At 40.8% G+C, this 17,125-nt stretch overlaps 1 protein-coding gene across 2 annotated transcripts; it reads right to left on the reverse strand.

Moving 5' to 3' along the window:
- Positions 1 to 1,065: 1,065 nt before the first annotated feature.
- On the reverse strand, positions 1,066 to 16,795 carry LOC131527053 (BTB/POZ domain-containing protein 9-like). 2 transcript variants are annotated; one of them, XM_058755890.1, is made up of 10 exons: positions 16,459 to 16,795; positions 14,120 to 14,483; positions 12,774 to 13,041; positions 12,141 to 12,360; positions 9,851 to 9,970; positions 9,099 to 9,208; positions 8,825 to 9,014; positions 3,699 to 3,806; positions 2,484 to 2,562; positions 1,066 to 2,407 (listed from the first exon to the last, which is right to left on the reverse strand). In XM_058755890.1, exons 1-10 carry the CDS (start codon positions 16,632 to 16,634, stop codon positions 2,273 to 2,275), a joined length of 1,770 nt encoding a protein of 589 aa, XP_058611873.1. In that variant the 5' UTR covers positions 16,635 to 16,795; the 3' UTR covers positions 1,066 to 2,272. The 2 variants fall into 2 exon arrangements, with proteins under 2 accessions (XP_058611873.1, XP_058611874.1); XM_058755891.1 differs by having other exon boundaries at positions 16,440 to 16,572.
- Between the last annotated feature and the right edge of the window lie 330 nt (positions 16,796 to 17,125).

Raw genomic sequence — 17,125 nt, forward strand, 5'->3', positions numbered from 1 at the left:
TTCCTTTAATTGGGATAAAGCAAATACAGAGGACATGTATAATAGGGGAATTTTCTAAATAAGAAATTGGAAAGTATTGTCAAAAATATTGTAGAGAACATGATAAAGATGTTATGGTCAGAATCACTGCTTTGTCACAAAAACATGGGAGTAAGTGTCAGACTCGGAGAGAACTGAAGTTATTGATCAGAAACATGTCTTGCCGGTCAGTCAAACTCAAAACAGTCCTGAATGACTGCTTGCTTCTGTTTGATTCTAATTACGAAGTCTGATTACTGCTTTTTTGGACCTGGATTTATGATAATATTATTTGACCACATGCATGGTCAGTACCTTTTTTTTTTTTCAAAATGGAAAGAATTATCTTCTAAAACTATTCACAGGTTTGACCCTGTTAAACATTACAAAAACATAAAAATAACATTGACCATCCTGCTCTTTTTGTAAATATTTGCCCAAAACTGTAAGTCATCTGTTTTGGGATCGTCCTTTTGGAGTAATCTTAATGCTTTAATTATTCAAAATGTGTTTTGTGATTTTTCATTGTCTTATAAACATGATTTTTGGGTTTTATATCATTAAGTCACTGCATAAATATACTATTGAATGTAAATACACAAAAAGTGAGCAAAAGTTGAATCTGTATGTAGATTAAACAAGATGTAAACTCAGAAGTCGGAGTTACAGCAATTCTGCTTTTATTTTATTATTTTGTTCCTGCTACAGAATAAAAAAGGTAATTGCAACTTATATCACGATTTCCGACTTCTCAGAATGACGAGTTCAGCCAAGCTTACCATTAGCACGCTAACATCTCACAGTCCAGACCTTTTTCTTGCATTCAGAAGAGAGTCAGAGCTGAGAGATGTGGTAAGCTTGGCTGAACTCGTCATTCTGAGAAGTTGGAAATCGTGATATATAAACTCAGAATGGCAAGCAATTATGATGACCTTTTTTACTGATTTATTCAAGCAGGTGCAGTCTTGGTGAATCTGCCCTGAAGTCTGACAGTGAACACAGCGCAGGGCTCACCGGTCACATGCTGAACTCAAAACATCACATATCTTTAGTGAGAACACTTTAATGATGAGCTCAGCAGATACAAACCCAGAGAAATACACACAACCTCAAAATGAGTCTATTTACAGATTTACAAAACGTGTGCGTATGTGTGTGTGAGTGAGTGAGAGAGAGAGAGAGCGTGTGAGTGTGTGTTTTTTTTGTGACAAATCAGGACATAGATGTGTATAATAACAAGGGTATGACAGGTATTACAAGGAGAAGGTGACTTTTCAGGACATTACTCCATGTCCCCACTTTTCAAAACGCTTATAAATCACACAGAATGGAGTGTATTGAACATCTGAAATAGCAGACAGTCTCCTGTAAGGGGTAGGTTTAGGTGTAGAGTTGGTGTAGAGCAATAGCACATACAGTAAGTACAGTATAAAAACCATTACGCCTATGGAGAGTCCCCACTTTTCACAAAAACGAACATCTGTGAGTGTGTGAGTGTGTGTGTGTGTGTGTGTGTGTCTCGAGCAGCATCAGAGCCCAGAGCAAACACAGACTCTGGAAGACCAGTGACTCTCAGAGAGCTCAGGATCCATCTATCAAACTACATCTACTCCTACTGTGTTCATCACCGCAGGTAAAAAAGTCTAGAAATACAACACTGAGCAGAGTAAAATATCACTTATACTTTGATTCAGTTAGGATCAGATGTGTTAATACACTCAGATGGATCTAACTAAAAAGAAGTGTGTCAGTCCGCTACCGATGCTATAGTGTGACGTCATCACCAAAACTCAATATATTATAAGACAAAAACTCTTAATTTAATAAATATGAATTATGATGCTTCAGATCAACTGACATTTACAATAAATAGAGCTGTCAAACGATTAATAGCATCCAAATTAAATGTTTTTGTTTACATAATATACGTGTGTGCACTGTGTATATGTAAAGACACATACATCATACATTTTGAAAATATTTACATGTATTTATATGGATATATTTATATTCATATAACAATATAAACATATTTAATATATAAACATAACATATTTCTTAAATATATACGTGCATGTGTGTGTCTTTATATATACATAATAAACAGAGTACACACACATACATTACGTAAACAAAAACTTTTGTCTGGGATGCGATTAATCGTTTGACAGCTCTAATAATAAGTAAACAATCTAATAAATAACATAAAAACAGAACAAAATCGGCCCATAAGCCCCGGGCGATGCAGCGGAGCTCACTCAGAGCGCGGAGGTGTGATGAAGAGTGGTCTGCTCCCCGGAGGAGCGTCACGAGGACGGAGCGGGGCCGGGGCCGGGGCCGGGGCCGGGGCCAGCTGCGCCGGACACTCGAAGTGCACGCAGTGAAAGACCTGCAGGAATCATGGGAAGGAGGTCAGAGACGGCCAGCGCTGTGCTGTGCTGAGTTTCTCCACTCGCTGCTCTCACCTCGTTGGCAGTGTTGTGTGTTCCCACGATCCGAACGAACGCCGCGGGCTGCTTGTCGAACGAGAGCGTCTGCCAGGACCTGACGGAGAGAGAGGACTGAAACCTGCTCTTACAGCTACAGCTACAGCCGCACTCACACCAACACTCAGCAGGAAACACACTACAGTCAAACCATTTTAAACTGCATTTATTTGATCCGAAGTACAGCAAAAACAGCAACATTGTGAAATATTTTTACTATTTATCTGTTAAAATGTAATTTATTTCTGTGACGCAGCTGTATTTTCAGCATCATTACTCCAGTCTTCAGCGTCACATGATCTTCAGAAATCATTCTAATATGCTGATTTGCTGCTCAACAAACATTTATTATTGTTATTATCAATATTTAAAACAGTATTTTTTTCAGGATTCTGTGATGAATAGAAAGATCCAAAGATCAGCATTTATCTGAAATAAAAAGCTTTTGTAACATTATAAACTATAACATTCAAAAGCTTGGAGTCAGTATAATTTATTTATTTATCTTTTTTGTGGGAAAGAGATTCTAGAAATTAATACTTTTAATTAGCAAGGATGCTTTAAATTGATCAAAAGTGATGATAAAGACAAGATTTCTATTTCTGATAAATGCTGTTCTACTGAACTTTCTATTCATCAAAGAAACCTGAAAAAATTCTACTCAGCTGTTTTCAACATAATAATATTAATAATTGTTTTTTGAGCAACAAATCAGCATATTAGAATGATTTCTGAAGAATCATGTGTAATGATGCTGAAAATACAGCTTTGAAAGCACAATAAATTACATTTTTAAATGTATTCAAATAGAAACAGTTATTTTAAATAGTAAAAATATTTCATAATGTTACGGTTTTTGCTGTATTTTGGATCAAATAAATGCAGGCTTGGTGAACAGAAGAGACTTCTTTTAAAAAACATTAAAATCTTACTGTTCAAAAACATTTGACTGGTAGTGTAACAATTAATCAAGTTTATTTAATAATCAAGAAATTGCACATAAGGCAGTTCTAATATGGACTTTTTAATAATGATATGTTTTTACTCTGATTTGTAGAAATAATCTGTGGCTGTAATTAAGCTTGTTTACATGTCAGATTTATTCAAACATCATAATGCCCCTCTCTAAAGGCACTGAGTCTTTCCTGAGGTCTGTATCTCTGAGTCCAGTGTGGTGTGGAGGACGGCGCTCACCGGCAGGCCACGGCGGTCCGGTCCAGCACTCTGGTCCAGTGCTGCTGGTCGGTGGACAGCTCGATGTAGTAGCTGTAGGAGCGCTCGTCACAGTCCCACAGCAGCAGCCTGCAACAGCACAAACACATCACTAGCGTCCGTGACACTCAGACGGCCTTCAGCGCTGCAGTCAGGGTCGGGATGAGCCTCTCGTGTCTCCACCGTGCTCCACTCACCTTTACACTACACGCTTTCTTAATAAATGCACTTGCCCTGCCAACACAGCATTTTATTTACATTTAACCTTTAGGTAACATTTATTGAACTCTTAGGGAAAAAAAGGATCATATTATGTTGAGGATCATATTTGATGCATCTGGTTTCATCATGGCTCGTATAATCTGATACTGTGAGAATATGGAGGAAAAAACGGATCAGTTTTATGCAATTTATACGCTGAAATTCTGATGCTTGTAAATCAATGAGATCTTTATAACAGTACAGCAGATATTTACATAAAATGATCTAAATATCAGCAGTCGCTCTATATCTCCAGTAATATGTCTCAGTAAGATGAGATGTAAATGATCCAAACATATAATGCAGTGCTGATGGAGAGATGAAGAGATAAACGCTCCTCAGAAGATGAGATGAAGATCATTCCTCCGCTGAGGAACAGTGAGAGTAAAGCTCCTCAAAAGATCCTGAGGATCAGATTTGAGACGCTCTGTTTCTAGAAAATGATTGATGGAGAATCAAGTAAAGCTGAGCTGCTTCAGTCCAGTAAGTGTTCATCTGGAGACATGACTGCAGTTATTCTAACGCTTACTTGATCAAAATCAGTCACGATTTGACAGCAAGAAAGACACTGAAGCAGCAGCTGAAGCTGGACGTTTCTACAATTACACTAAAAGAGCTTTTACTGGAGAAAAAACGTAAAACATTGTTTATTTTTGGCAAACTGATGACACTGCATTTTGATGCAGTACCATAATAATATTTCACAAGATCGTTTGCCCTGTCTTTTTTTCTTTCTATCTTTTTTTTATTTTTATTTTGGAACTGTACAACTTTGGATAAAACCACTTTTACCCAGCTGTCCAATCAATGGAGGAGGGGCGGGACTAATGCTACACCGACCAATCATCCTACTTGTACAACAACTGAACAAGTTAATATTTCTGGTTATTATTTAAATATTTTTATTCATTATTATTTTTTTATCCAGTATTTTTTTTTTTTGCATCTATGCAATATACTGGAGCCAAACCTGTGTCCAGAATATTTCACTGCGTTCCTGGACATGCAATTTGCGTAGCTGTAATTAATATGAGGGGATTACGCTAATTGTGAATGAGCGTGCACGAGCGCCCTATTTACGAATGATTGGAATTGCACGATATTGGATTTTTGCCAATATGGCGATATTTTTCAACTCATTTTGACCAATAGCCAATACTGATATACAGTGAGGAAAATAAGTATTTGAACACCCTGCTATTTTGCAAGTTCTCCCACTTAGAAATCATGGAGGGGTCTGAAATTGTCATCGTAGGTGCATGTCCACTGTGAGAGACATAATCTAAAAAAAAAAAATCCAGAAATCACAATGTATGATTTTTTAACTATTTATTTGTATGATACAGCTGCAAATAAGTATTTGAACACCTGTCTATCAGCTAGAATTCTGACCCTCAAAGACCTGTTAGTCTGCCTTTAAAATGTCCACCTCCACTCCATTTATTATCCTAAATTAGATGCACCTGTTTGAGGTCGTTAGCTGCATAAAGACACCTGTCCACCCCATACAATCAGTAAGAATCCAACTACTAACATGGCCAAGACCAAAGAGCTGTCCAAAGACACTAGAGACAAAATTGTACACCTCCACAAGGCTGGAAAGGGCTACGGGAAATTGCCAAGCAGCTTGGTGAAAAAGGTCCACTGTTGGAGCAATCATTAGAAAATGGAAGAAGCTAAACATGACTGTCAATCTCCCTCGGACTGGGGCTCCATGCAAGATCTCACCTCGTGGGGTCTCAATGATCCTAAGAAAGGTGAGAAATCAGCCCAGAACTACACGGGAGGAGCTGGTCAATGACCTGAAAAGAGCTGGGACCACCGCTTCCAAGGTTACTGTTGGTAATACACTAAGACGTCATGGTTTGAAATCATGCATGGCACGGAAGGTTCCCCTGCTTAAACCAGCACATGTCCAGGCCCGACTTAAGTTTGCCAATGACCATTTGGATGATCCAGAGGAGTCATGGGAGAAAGTCATGTGGTCAGATGAGACCAAAATAGAACTTTTGGTCATAATTCCACTAAACGTGTTTGGAGGAAGAAGAATGATGAGTACCATCCCAAGAACACCATCCCTACTGTGAAGCATGGGGTGGTAGCATCATGCTTTGGGGTGTTTTTCTGCACATGGGACAGGGCGACTGCACTGTATTAAGGAGAGGATGACCGGGGCCATGTATTGCGAGATTTTGGGGAACAACCTCCTTCCCTCAGTTAGAGCATTGAAGATGGGTCGAGGCTGGGTCTTCCAACATGACAATGACCAAGCACACAGCCAGGATAACCAAGGAGTGGCTCTGTAAGAAGCATATCAAGGTTCTGGCGTGGCCTAGCCAGTCTCCAGACCTAAACCCAATAGAGAATCTTTGAGGGAGCTCAAACTCCGTGTTTCTCAGCGACAGGCCAGAAACCTGACTGATCTAGAGAAGATCTGTGTGGAGGAGTGGGCCAAAATCCCTCCTGCAGTGTGTGCAAACCTGCTGAAAAACTCTAGAACATTTTCTCAGGTGTTCAAATACTTATTTGCAGCTGTATCATACAAATAAATAGTTAAAAAATCATACATTGTGATTTCTGGATTTTTTTTTAGATTATGTCTCTCACAGTGGACATGCACCTACGATGACAATTTCAGACCCCTCCATGATTTCTAAGTGGGAGAACTTGCAAAATAGCAGGGTGTTCAAATACTTATTTTCCTCACTGTATTTCCTATTGTTTGGAAACAACAAGTCTCTCCTGTGTGGAAATTATAAGAAAATTATTTTTCATTTTGGTTAGTTTATAACAAGAACTTATTTGTTAGAATTAAATAAACAATAAAGTTATTTTATAATAACAATACATTGAAGCTTTGAAAATAACTATAAACTATCAAATCGCTGCATTTTCCCCCAGAGAGATGCAGTTGTAACCTTAACATTTTATTTTAAGATTTAACATTTGTAGATGGTCTAAAGCAAGAGAGTTTTGAAAATCCTGAAAATCTTTTAGAGCTCATAATTTGTTTAAAAAAAAAAAAACATATTACACATTAATGAACAAATCAGTATATATAAAATTATTTAATTTACAAGTATCATTTTTGTGATTTTTTTATTCATGTAAGCTACAGCTTCTGGCCTTTAAATCAAAGCATACAGGTGCATCTCAATAAATTAGAATGTCGTGGAAAAATTCATTTATTTCAGTAATTCAACTCAAATTGTGAAACTCGTGTATTAAATAAATTCAGTGCACACAGACTGAAATAGTTTAAGTCTTTGGTTCTTTTAATTGTGATGATTTTGACTCACATTTAACAAAAACCCACCAATTCACATCTCAACAAATTAGAATATGGTGACATGCCAATCAGCTAATCAACTCAAAACACCTGCAAAGGTTTCCTGAGCCTTCAAAATGGTCTCTCAGTTTGGTTCACTAGCTACACAATCATGGGGAAGACTGCTGATCTGACAGTTGTCCAGAAGACAATCATTGACACCCTTCACAAGGAGGGTAAGCCACACACATTCATTGCCAAAGAAGCTGGCTGTTCACAGAGTGCTGTATCCAAGCATGTTAACAGAAAGTTGAGTGGAAGGAAAAGTGTGGAAGAAAAAGATGCACAACCAACCGAGAGAACCGCAGCCTTATGAGGATTGTCAAGCAAAATCCATTCAAGAATTTGGGTGAACTTCACAAGGAATGGACTGAGGCTGGGGTCAAGGCATCAAGAGCCACCACACACAGACGTGTCAAGGAATTTGGCTACAGTTGTCGTATTCCTCTTGTTAAGCCACTCCTGAACCACAGACAACATCAGAGGCATCTTACCTGGGCTAAGGAGAAGAAGAACTGGACTGTTGCCCAGTGGTCCAAAGTCCTCTTTTCAGATGAGAGCAAGTTTTGTATTTCATTTGGAAACCAAGGTCCTAGAGTCTGGAGGAAGGTGGAGAAGCTCATAGCCCAAGTTGCTTGAAGTCCAGTGTTAAGTTTCCACAGTCTGTGATGATTTGGGGTGCAATGTCATCTGCTGGTGTTGGTCCATTGTGTTTTTGAAACCAAAGTCACTGCACTCGTTTACCAAGAAATTTAGAGCACTTCATGCTTCCTTCTGCTGACCAGCTTTTTAAAGATGCTGATTTCATTTTCCAGCAGGATTTGGCACCTGCCCACACTGCCAAAAGCACCAAAAGTTGGTTAAATGACCATGGTGTTGGTGTGCTTGACTGGCCAGCAAACTCACCAGACCTGAACCCCATAGAGAATCTATGGGTATTGTCAAGAGGAAAATGAGAAACAAGAGACCAAAAATGCAGATGAGCTGAAGGCCACTGTCAAAGAAACCTGGGCTTACCACCTCAGCAGTGCCACAAACTGATCACCTCCATGCCACGCCGAACTGAGGCAGTAATTAAAGCAAAAGGAGCCCCTACCAAGTATTGAGTACATATACAGTAAATGAACATACTTTCCAGAAGGCCAACAATTCACTAAAAATGTTTGTTTTATTGGTCTTATGAAGTATTCTAATTTGTTGAGAGTGAATTGGTGGGTTTTTGTTAAATGTGAGCCAAAATCATCACAATTAAAAGAACCAAAGACTTAAACTACTTCAGTCTGTGTGCACTGAATTTATTTAATACACGAGTTTCACAATTTGAGTTGAATTACTGAAATAAATGAACTTTTCCACGACATTCTAATTTATTGAGATGCACCTGTACTCATGATTATATGACATCAAGTTTTATTTAATCAGAAACAGTCTGTTTACTCTAACCCTAACACACTCACTCACACACACACACACGCACACACACACACGCACGCGCACATAGCCTCTCACACTGACACACCTGAGCGAGCTGATGATGTAGGGCTGTGCCAGCTGGATGACGATGGCTCCGGAGCCCAGCTGGTGGCAGGTGTAGCCCGAGTCCCAGTCGTAGTTGTGTGTGTCTCCGTTCAGGAGAGCGTTTCTGCAGCGACTCACTCCCTCGATCACACTCGCACACGCCGAGACCGTGGCCACGTTTTCACTCGGCACTGCAGACACGCGCAGGACATTCGCTCACAAACACAGACGCAGCACAGCAGATGAAATCACTGCACCACAACACACCGTCTTACCCACAAGCCCCCTCTCCAGAGTGAAGGGACGGCTGGTGAACATGCACTCGAAGGCCACCAGATGGAAGACTTTATTGACGGTGTTGTGTGTTCCTACAATCCTCACGTACCTGAGACAAGAGCAACAGTAAAAACAGATGTGCTTCTGCTCACGTCACACGCTTTCACATCTCTCACCATGCCACAGCTATTCAGGAGTTTCACCCTGAACTCGTGTTATTTGGTCAGCATTTTTACATGAACAAGGTGGATAATAACATGATATGTGTCCCTGCAGCACAAAAGCAGTCATAAGCAGCACAGGCATATTTGTAGCAATAGCCAACAATACATTGTATGGGTCAAAATTATACATTTTTCTTTTACGCCAAAAATCATTAGGATATTAATTAAAGATCATGTTCCATGAAGATATTTTTTTACAATTCCTACCGTAAATATATCAAAACTTATTCATTCACCTTTTAGATGATGTTTCAGTATCAATTTGAAAAAATGACCCTTACGACTGGTTTTGTGGTCCAGGGTCACAAATTACTTATACTCCTGTTTATAGCTCCTCTTCTATCAAATCAGGACAAAAAGTGAGCAGTTTTCATTCTCGTCTCTGATTTATTGTAATGATTGCTCGCTGGATTGGTTCACATGCTGTCACCAGTGGTTTCTGAAGCCCATAACACCTGAAACTGGCAGTTCTTGGCCAGAATGAGCGGAAATGTGCCGGAGAGCGTGTGATCTCCACGGCGCTTTACCTGCAGACCCGAGGAGAGAAGAAGAGGTTCTGCCAGGAGCGGCACAGGAACCTGGAGTGATCCACCACTCGAACCCAGTCCAGCTCATCCACAGACACCTCGATGTAGTACGAGTACGAGCTACAGGAGAGGAAGAACAACTCACGATCAGCTGCCACACACCAAACACAACCAGCTCAAACAAAACACAGTTCGTTTAGCAACAGCTTGAAATCCTCCATACCGTAATAATTCTGATATTAGAACAGAACTACATTGTTCAGGTCACACTGTTGTTTTGAAACGACACCAATGTGCACGGTAACACCCTAAAATGACCGTAAACTACTATTTAAATAACTTTAAAGTTGATATAATAGTATAGTAATAATTAAAGGAAGTATGCAGACTAAATAAATAAATTAAAGCTATTAAATGAATGACTTCATACTTATCAAATAGGAGGCAAAGTGTGCATCTTGGTAATAGTCAATCAGTGTATCTAAACTGTAATATTGGAGTACCTCAAGGATCAATTCTGGGCCTTATCCTGTTTAGTTAATATATTAATGACTTGCCGCTAGTCTGTCCATCTGTTAGCATTGAAGGTTGCTGATGACAGAGTTTTATATGTGCATGCTAAAAACAAACAACAAGCAGCAAATTACCTAACTGAGGCATCGGTCCATGTTGCTGATTGGCTAAGTAACTCGTATCTACATTTGAATACAAGCAAAACTGTTTATGTTCTTTTCACAAAAACCAACAGTGATTTGTTAAAGGAGAAAATCTCAAGGTTGTTTCTGATTTTAAATATTTAGGAGTAATTGTAGATTCACAACATGCCGAAAAGGTAGCCAATATTATTACAGTTAATATGGTTAACTTCAGGCATATAAGACCATACTTAATAGAGGCAGCAAAACTTTATCTTGATCTTTTCTCATATTGCATTTTGTTATACTAGTTGGTCACATTGACTTGTGTATGATTTAACTGGTTCTCACGATGAATACAGCTATAGATGCTGGAATGGTGTTATGAAGAAAATAAAACAAACTAGTTGGTCACAAGCGAGCACAACAATTTTAAAATCAGCGGTCATTATTGCAATATAGTTCAAAGACAATTTACTGAGTTTTGACAATATTAAACATTTGGTCGATGCTTGCTTGATTTTTAAGATTTTAAATGGTTATGCACCTCCCCCATTATTTGAAAATGCAGATTCAGTGTCTGACAGGTGAAGCTTGTGTCAGAAATAGCAGAAATTCAGTGGTAAACCCTGAACAGTGTAACAAACAGTTTAGTCTCCTCAGATGCACATGATCTGCAGTATGGAGCGTGCTGATCTGGAGCGAGATGTGAGGAGCAGGGATGGGCATTTTCCAAAAAGTTTGCATTCGAATATTTAGGCTCATAAAAAAACGAATATTCAAGGTTAAACGAGGTTTAATAAGAAAGACATCATTTTTAATTATCTACTTTTTGTCACGATTTCTGAACAAGCTTATGATTAGCTGTTACACAACAATGTTCTACAACAACGTTACGTTATATCACAAGGTTTTATTTTGGTTGAAAACATGCGGAAACAAAACAAAAAAAAACATTAAAAAAGCATTCAAGATCAAGCAGACTGTGCCAATTACGGTACAGAACGTAGGCTACATGTACTCGAGTCGGCCTATATTTATTGTGTTTACATTGTTTCACGTATTAATCCTGAGAGAAACTATAACATCCACATGCTCGGGTGAAAGTCTGTTCCTCAGTTTGATAACAATAAGAACGCGCTGACAAAGATAACGTGTGCTAACAGTTTCTTAGCGCTTTGTGTTAAACCACTCTCCCTCGAGGAACCTTTATATGCGTCTCAAGATCATTTCACGATCAGATGCGCTGTCTTCTCGGCTCACTCGCGCTCACCTGCAGTCTTTCCTCAGTCCACCGTGTTTGGATTTCATCTGATTTCTCATTGTGGAGGTGATATTATGATAAACCAGTTTCACTAGTTCATTTGATCAGAAGTAATTACATTTAGTCAGATCATTCAGATCAAAGTAAATCCAAACTTTGAGAGGCAGATGACGACATTCTGTGATCAAATACTATCAACCTGCACACGCTCCACAGCGCCACACAGTGCATGTAGTTATAACTGCTTAGGATTTATCATGGATTCCCTGCATTTACGGCCAGCAAATCAACAAATAGTAAAATTCAAAAAGTGTTTTTATTGTTTGAATAATTACAGACTGCATCTTCTAATGTTTGACTATTGGTGCACACCCCTAGTGCGGAGGCTCACCGGCTGTCCCGGTCCCACAGCAGCATGCGCATGTGGTTGATGATGAAGGCCTGGCCGAGTTTGACCTGGAGCCCGGAGCGCCCCTCCTCCTCGATGGGGTGTCTGGAGAAGCCGTGGTCCAGATCGTAGTTCTGCGTGTCTCCGTCGAGCAGCGCCGACTTCAGCTCGCCTTTGACCACCTGAGCACCGTACTTCATCGTGGCGATGTTCTCCTCCGGAACTACACACACACACACACACACACACACACACACACACACACACACACACACACACACACACACACACACACGCACACGCACACACACACACACGCACACACGTTTGTTTCTGTGAATTGTGGGGACTTCACAAAGACTTCTATTACTTTTATACTGACCAAATTATGTTTTCTATCCTCTAACCCTAAACCTGCCCCTTACAGAAAACCTGTTTGCATTCTTACACTTTCAGATAAACATCATTCACTATTTTTAATCTTTTTTTTCCCTGTCAAAAATGTCAGGTTTTACTATCCTTGTAGGGACATTTTTTCTGCTTGCTGATCTCTGAACAGAGACGGTCAGCGCTGAGATGAGCTCAAACTGAACCAGTCTGAGGTTCTGCAGGAGAGCTGTGTGTTTGCTGACTTACCCAGCATGCCGCGGTGGTTCAGGTCCATGTCTCGGGTTTCCGAGCGCGTCTTGATGGCGTCCAGAAGGTCATCGGGACTAACCAGACCCGACGGTCGCACCACGTTCAGCATCTCGGTCAGCGTCATGAGCGGCAGACGCACCGCTGACATCACTTCCTGTGTGTCCGTGCCGTCGCCGTTCTGCCGACACCAGCGGGCCAAAGCCTGGAAGATCTCCCGCTCGCTGGCCGCAAAAGAGTCGCGCCGGACGACGGTCAGCAGAGCCGCCTGCAGGAGAACAAGGGTTAATGTGAATAACGGGAGATGGAAACACATTCACCAAATAAATTCCTCCGTGCGCATCAGAAACATCATGTGTCTTTGCGCTACGGGACGGCAAAACCTGACTAACCAGAGGACCGAGCTCACTCACAGCATCTGACATGTTGTTCTGGTCAGTCTGAAATGCCCGAGCAAAGTCTGTCGTAAAAGTATTTCTCTATAATTGTCGTACACGACAGCAGCATCCACCTCTGAAAGCAATGACGCATTTATTGTGTGAGTTCAACAGTAATTCATTATATATGAAAATTATTATATTCAGTAGCTTCTCCCACTTATCTCAGTGATATTTAGTGCCACTTCAAGAATGTGACCATTCTGAATGACATTCAATGAGAAAATCATGCCTGTCATACGATATAGTCTTATCTTTTGATTTATTTGCTGCATTTGTTGTAAACTTTATTACATTAATAGAGTAAACATTTAAATTAAATAACATGTAATCACCGTAATTAACCAGCTGATTAATCACAGTTTTTGAGCAGCTATCATTTTTTTAGTTGGAGTGGAAAATTATAACCAACCAGCCCCTCATATATATGTCCAGTGTTACATCACTGAGCTTATTGGGGATTTATTATCCTCCAATATCACTGCAAATAGGCTTTCCATCTAACAGAAATCAATATTTACATAGTTCAATACAGGGCTGGGTGATAAATCGATAACGATAATTATCGTGATATAATTTTGCTTGATAAACCGATAACAAGAGTTCGATATAATGTTTCTGCACCAGAAGCAGAAGGAAACAGCGCGACTCATCTGAAGCGCAACACATGTAGCGTTTATCGCTCGGCTCAGAGTTCAAACGACAGCGCAGCGGTTGCGAGCGTCAGGAGAGCAGATGTGTGACTCGCTGACGAGTCTCGGTCACGCGACACTAAACAGAGCTGTGAGATCCAGTGTGAAGCGCTTGAGTTCAGCGAGGAACACAAATAACTCTGTTCACAGCCGGATTATACAGCGCTGCACAAGCGATACAGTCAGAAGACTTCTCACCATCATTTACACACACTACCTTGGAGAGCGTGAGGAGCGTGTCGGCCCGCAGCAGGTCCGGAGCGTGCCGGTCCATGTAGCAGCAGCAGGCGGCGGCGAGGGCGCTCAGCGAGTACAGTGCGGCCGCGTCCAGCACCAGGCACACGTTGTGTGAGTTCAGCACGGTGCGCAGGAACTCGGACGTGGAGTCCTCCAGCGGCTGCAGGCCGTAGCGGTGGGCCAGGCCCAGGAAGTCCAGCAGCAGCTCCTCGCGCGCGGCGCTGAGACTGGCCCGGCCCGTGTACAGATACTGCAGCAGCATCCCGAAGGCTTCGGCCCGCGTGTCCTCCAGACGCACCTCGGCCTGCGGCTCAGACTCCTTCATGCCGCCGTACAGCAGAGCCCTGCGGAGAACATCACACCCCGCTCAAAGAGGAGAAAACACGCAGCTGATTTCACAAAACGGCCACACAGACTACAGACAGCAGAGTGACGATACGATACTGATCACGATACGGTATGCGTCACGATATGGGTCTGCACTAAATTTCACCCCAGCAGAATTTGCTATAACAGCGGTTTATTAAACACTGCATTAGGGGTGTTTAAATTAATTGTGTCTACATTAATAAGAACAATCAATAGAATGCAATAATAAAAACAAATACATAACACAATCCAAAATAAAAAGGACAGCCACCAATATATAATTCTAATGTTTATAACCGAGTACTAGTTAACCATTTCTTTAATTGAAGCCTGAATACCTTACATGTATCTAGATCTCTATGGTTCCACTCTCGTGCAGCTTCACCAGAACATGCGGATTGACTAAACTTACTCCGTCTGAGTGGTATAATACAGTCTCCTCTCAATGCACCACGTGCAGAACGATAAACAGCTCTTCTAACGTTGACTAACTGATTAAGAGGGGTTAATCTATTTGGTAGACTTGTTTTATGAAACAAGCCTCGAGGCGTCAGAAGTCACTTAAGTTCATTTTTTATTTGCTGAACCAAAGACATAAAAGCCATCATATTTTTTCCATCGCAACGTATTGCATCGTAATACGGGTGAATTGTATCGTATTGCTTCGGTAGCTGCTTCATGTATCTTTAATGTATCGTGTCAGCCTCGGTTATGAGATGCACATCCCTGCGGTCTATGATGCATCGTGATGCAGACGTGGACGATTCTGCTTCGACGCAGTGATAGATCACAATCAAGTATAGTCTACTGACGTCACGCCAGCGTAAAGGGTTACTCCACCCCAAAATTAACATTTTGTCATTAATCACTCACCTTCATGTCGTTCCAAACCCGTAAAAGCTTTGTTTATCTTCAAAACACAATTTAAGATATTTTGGATGAAAATATTTGTCGTCTCTGTGTCAGCGTAGCACCATTTTGGAGAATATCCGCTGAACGCAAACTGCGTATCCTTGTGGTGCAGCTGACACAGAACAGCGTCCAGCGGATATTCTCCAAAATGGTGCTACGCTGACACAGAGACGACAAATTGTTGAATAAAGTTGTTGTTTTGTCTTCTTTATAAAGTTCAGATTGAGCCACTGATGTCAGATGGAGCATCCTGACGATGTGTTTCTGGATCCTGACAGTGTTAATAGTTTGGCAGTCAATGGGAGTCACAAACCTCCCGGTTTTCATCCAAAATATCTTAAATTGTGTTTTGAAGATAAACAAAGCTTTTACGGGTTTGGAACGACATGAAGGTGAGTGATTAATGACAAAATGTTCATTTTGGGGTGGAGTAACCCTTTAAAAATGGCGAAAGGAGGTGAAACACCAAAGCAAGTATTAAAAAATGCACCCATTATTTTTCAATCTGAGATCTGGACACATTTCGTAAAAACACAAGTACAGAAGAACTGATTCTGAAAACTGGTTTGGTTAAATTGTTTTGATTTATTATTAATTTGTTATTATTTTAAAAAGTAGCCTTCTTATAAAATTTTATAAGAAATGCACACAATAAATTTCATATAATCGTGTTATCGAATAGTTGACATGATAATTGTAACTGAATCAAATCGTGAAACCTGTGATGATTCACACCCCTACACTGCATATATCCAGCTTTTACAGCTGGTTTGGTATCAACATTTTTGAAATGCAGTTCTTGTTGTGGTGAAAGGTTGGTGATGCAGCAGTTATGTCCAGATGTCAGACAGAACGAAAGGTTTATTTCTCTCTTTATATAAAACCCCAACATATCTCACTCCAAGAAGAATTAAGAAGTGAGCTCAATAACCCGAGTAATTGGGCTCTTTGGACGTCGGTGTTCGCGCGGGTCAGACCCAGAGGTGTCCGTTACTCGCTCCAGGGTCAGAAGCAGTTACCTCAGAGGAACCGATCTACCTGAAGTAGTGGCATCTTGCCGCCAGAATGACGCGATGCGCGGGAAAGCGCTTGTGCTCCACCAGGAAGGTGACGTCACTGTAGAGCTGTCCCGCCACCAGCGAGCCGAGCTGCTCCGCCAGCAGCTGCGCGTGATCGATCTCCGCCGCGGAGCCGCTGCTGCTGCTGCTGCTCATCGCCGCTGTCGCATACCGCCGCGCCGCGGGTCTACTTCAAACGCGCTGCTGCTTGACGCTGGCCATTTTCTGGAGAGACGCTGACGATGTGCTCGTGACCCGGATGTTGATGTTGTTGTTTGTCTCGCGCAGCGCGCTCTGGCGGCTGGAATCAGTTCTGTCGTCTTCAACCGCTAATATTTATAATCTCTCGGTTAAGATAGTTATGCGCAGAAACACTTTACGTGCAGTTATTATTGTTTAAAATCGTGATCCAGTAACCAGGTACCACGTGACTGTAAAAACACAAAATAACATACAAGGAGTAATTAGTTCCATATACAAGTACAAGTGATGTTGTACAGTCTAAAGCATGTAAAACAGAGAATAACCACAACAAAACATAAAAATAAATAAATAAAACAAGATAAAAAATACCAGGATAAAAAAGTGCCATATATTAGGGCAGTTACATGAATTTGTCATGAATTGTCATGTTTTTATAAGCGTCT

Source organism: Onychostoma macrolepis, chromosome 20, assembly GCF_012432095.1.
Source record: "Onychostoma macrolepis isolate SWU-2019 chromosome 20, ASM1243209v1, whole genome shotgun sequence".
NCBI classification, from domain to species: Eukaryota; Metazoa; Chordata; class Actinopteri; order Cypriniformes; family Cyprinidae; genus Onychostoma; species Onychostoma macrolepis.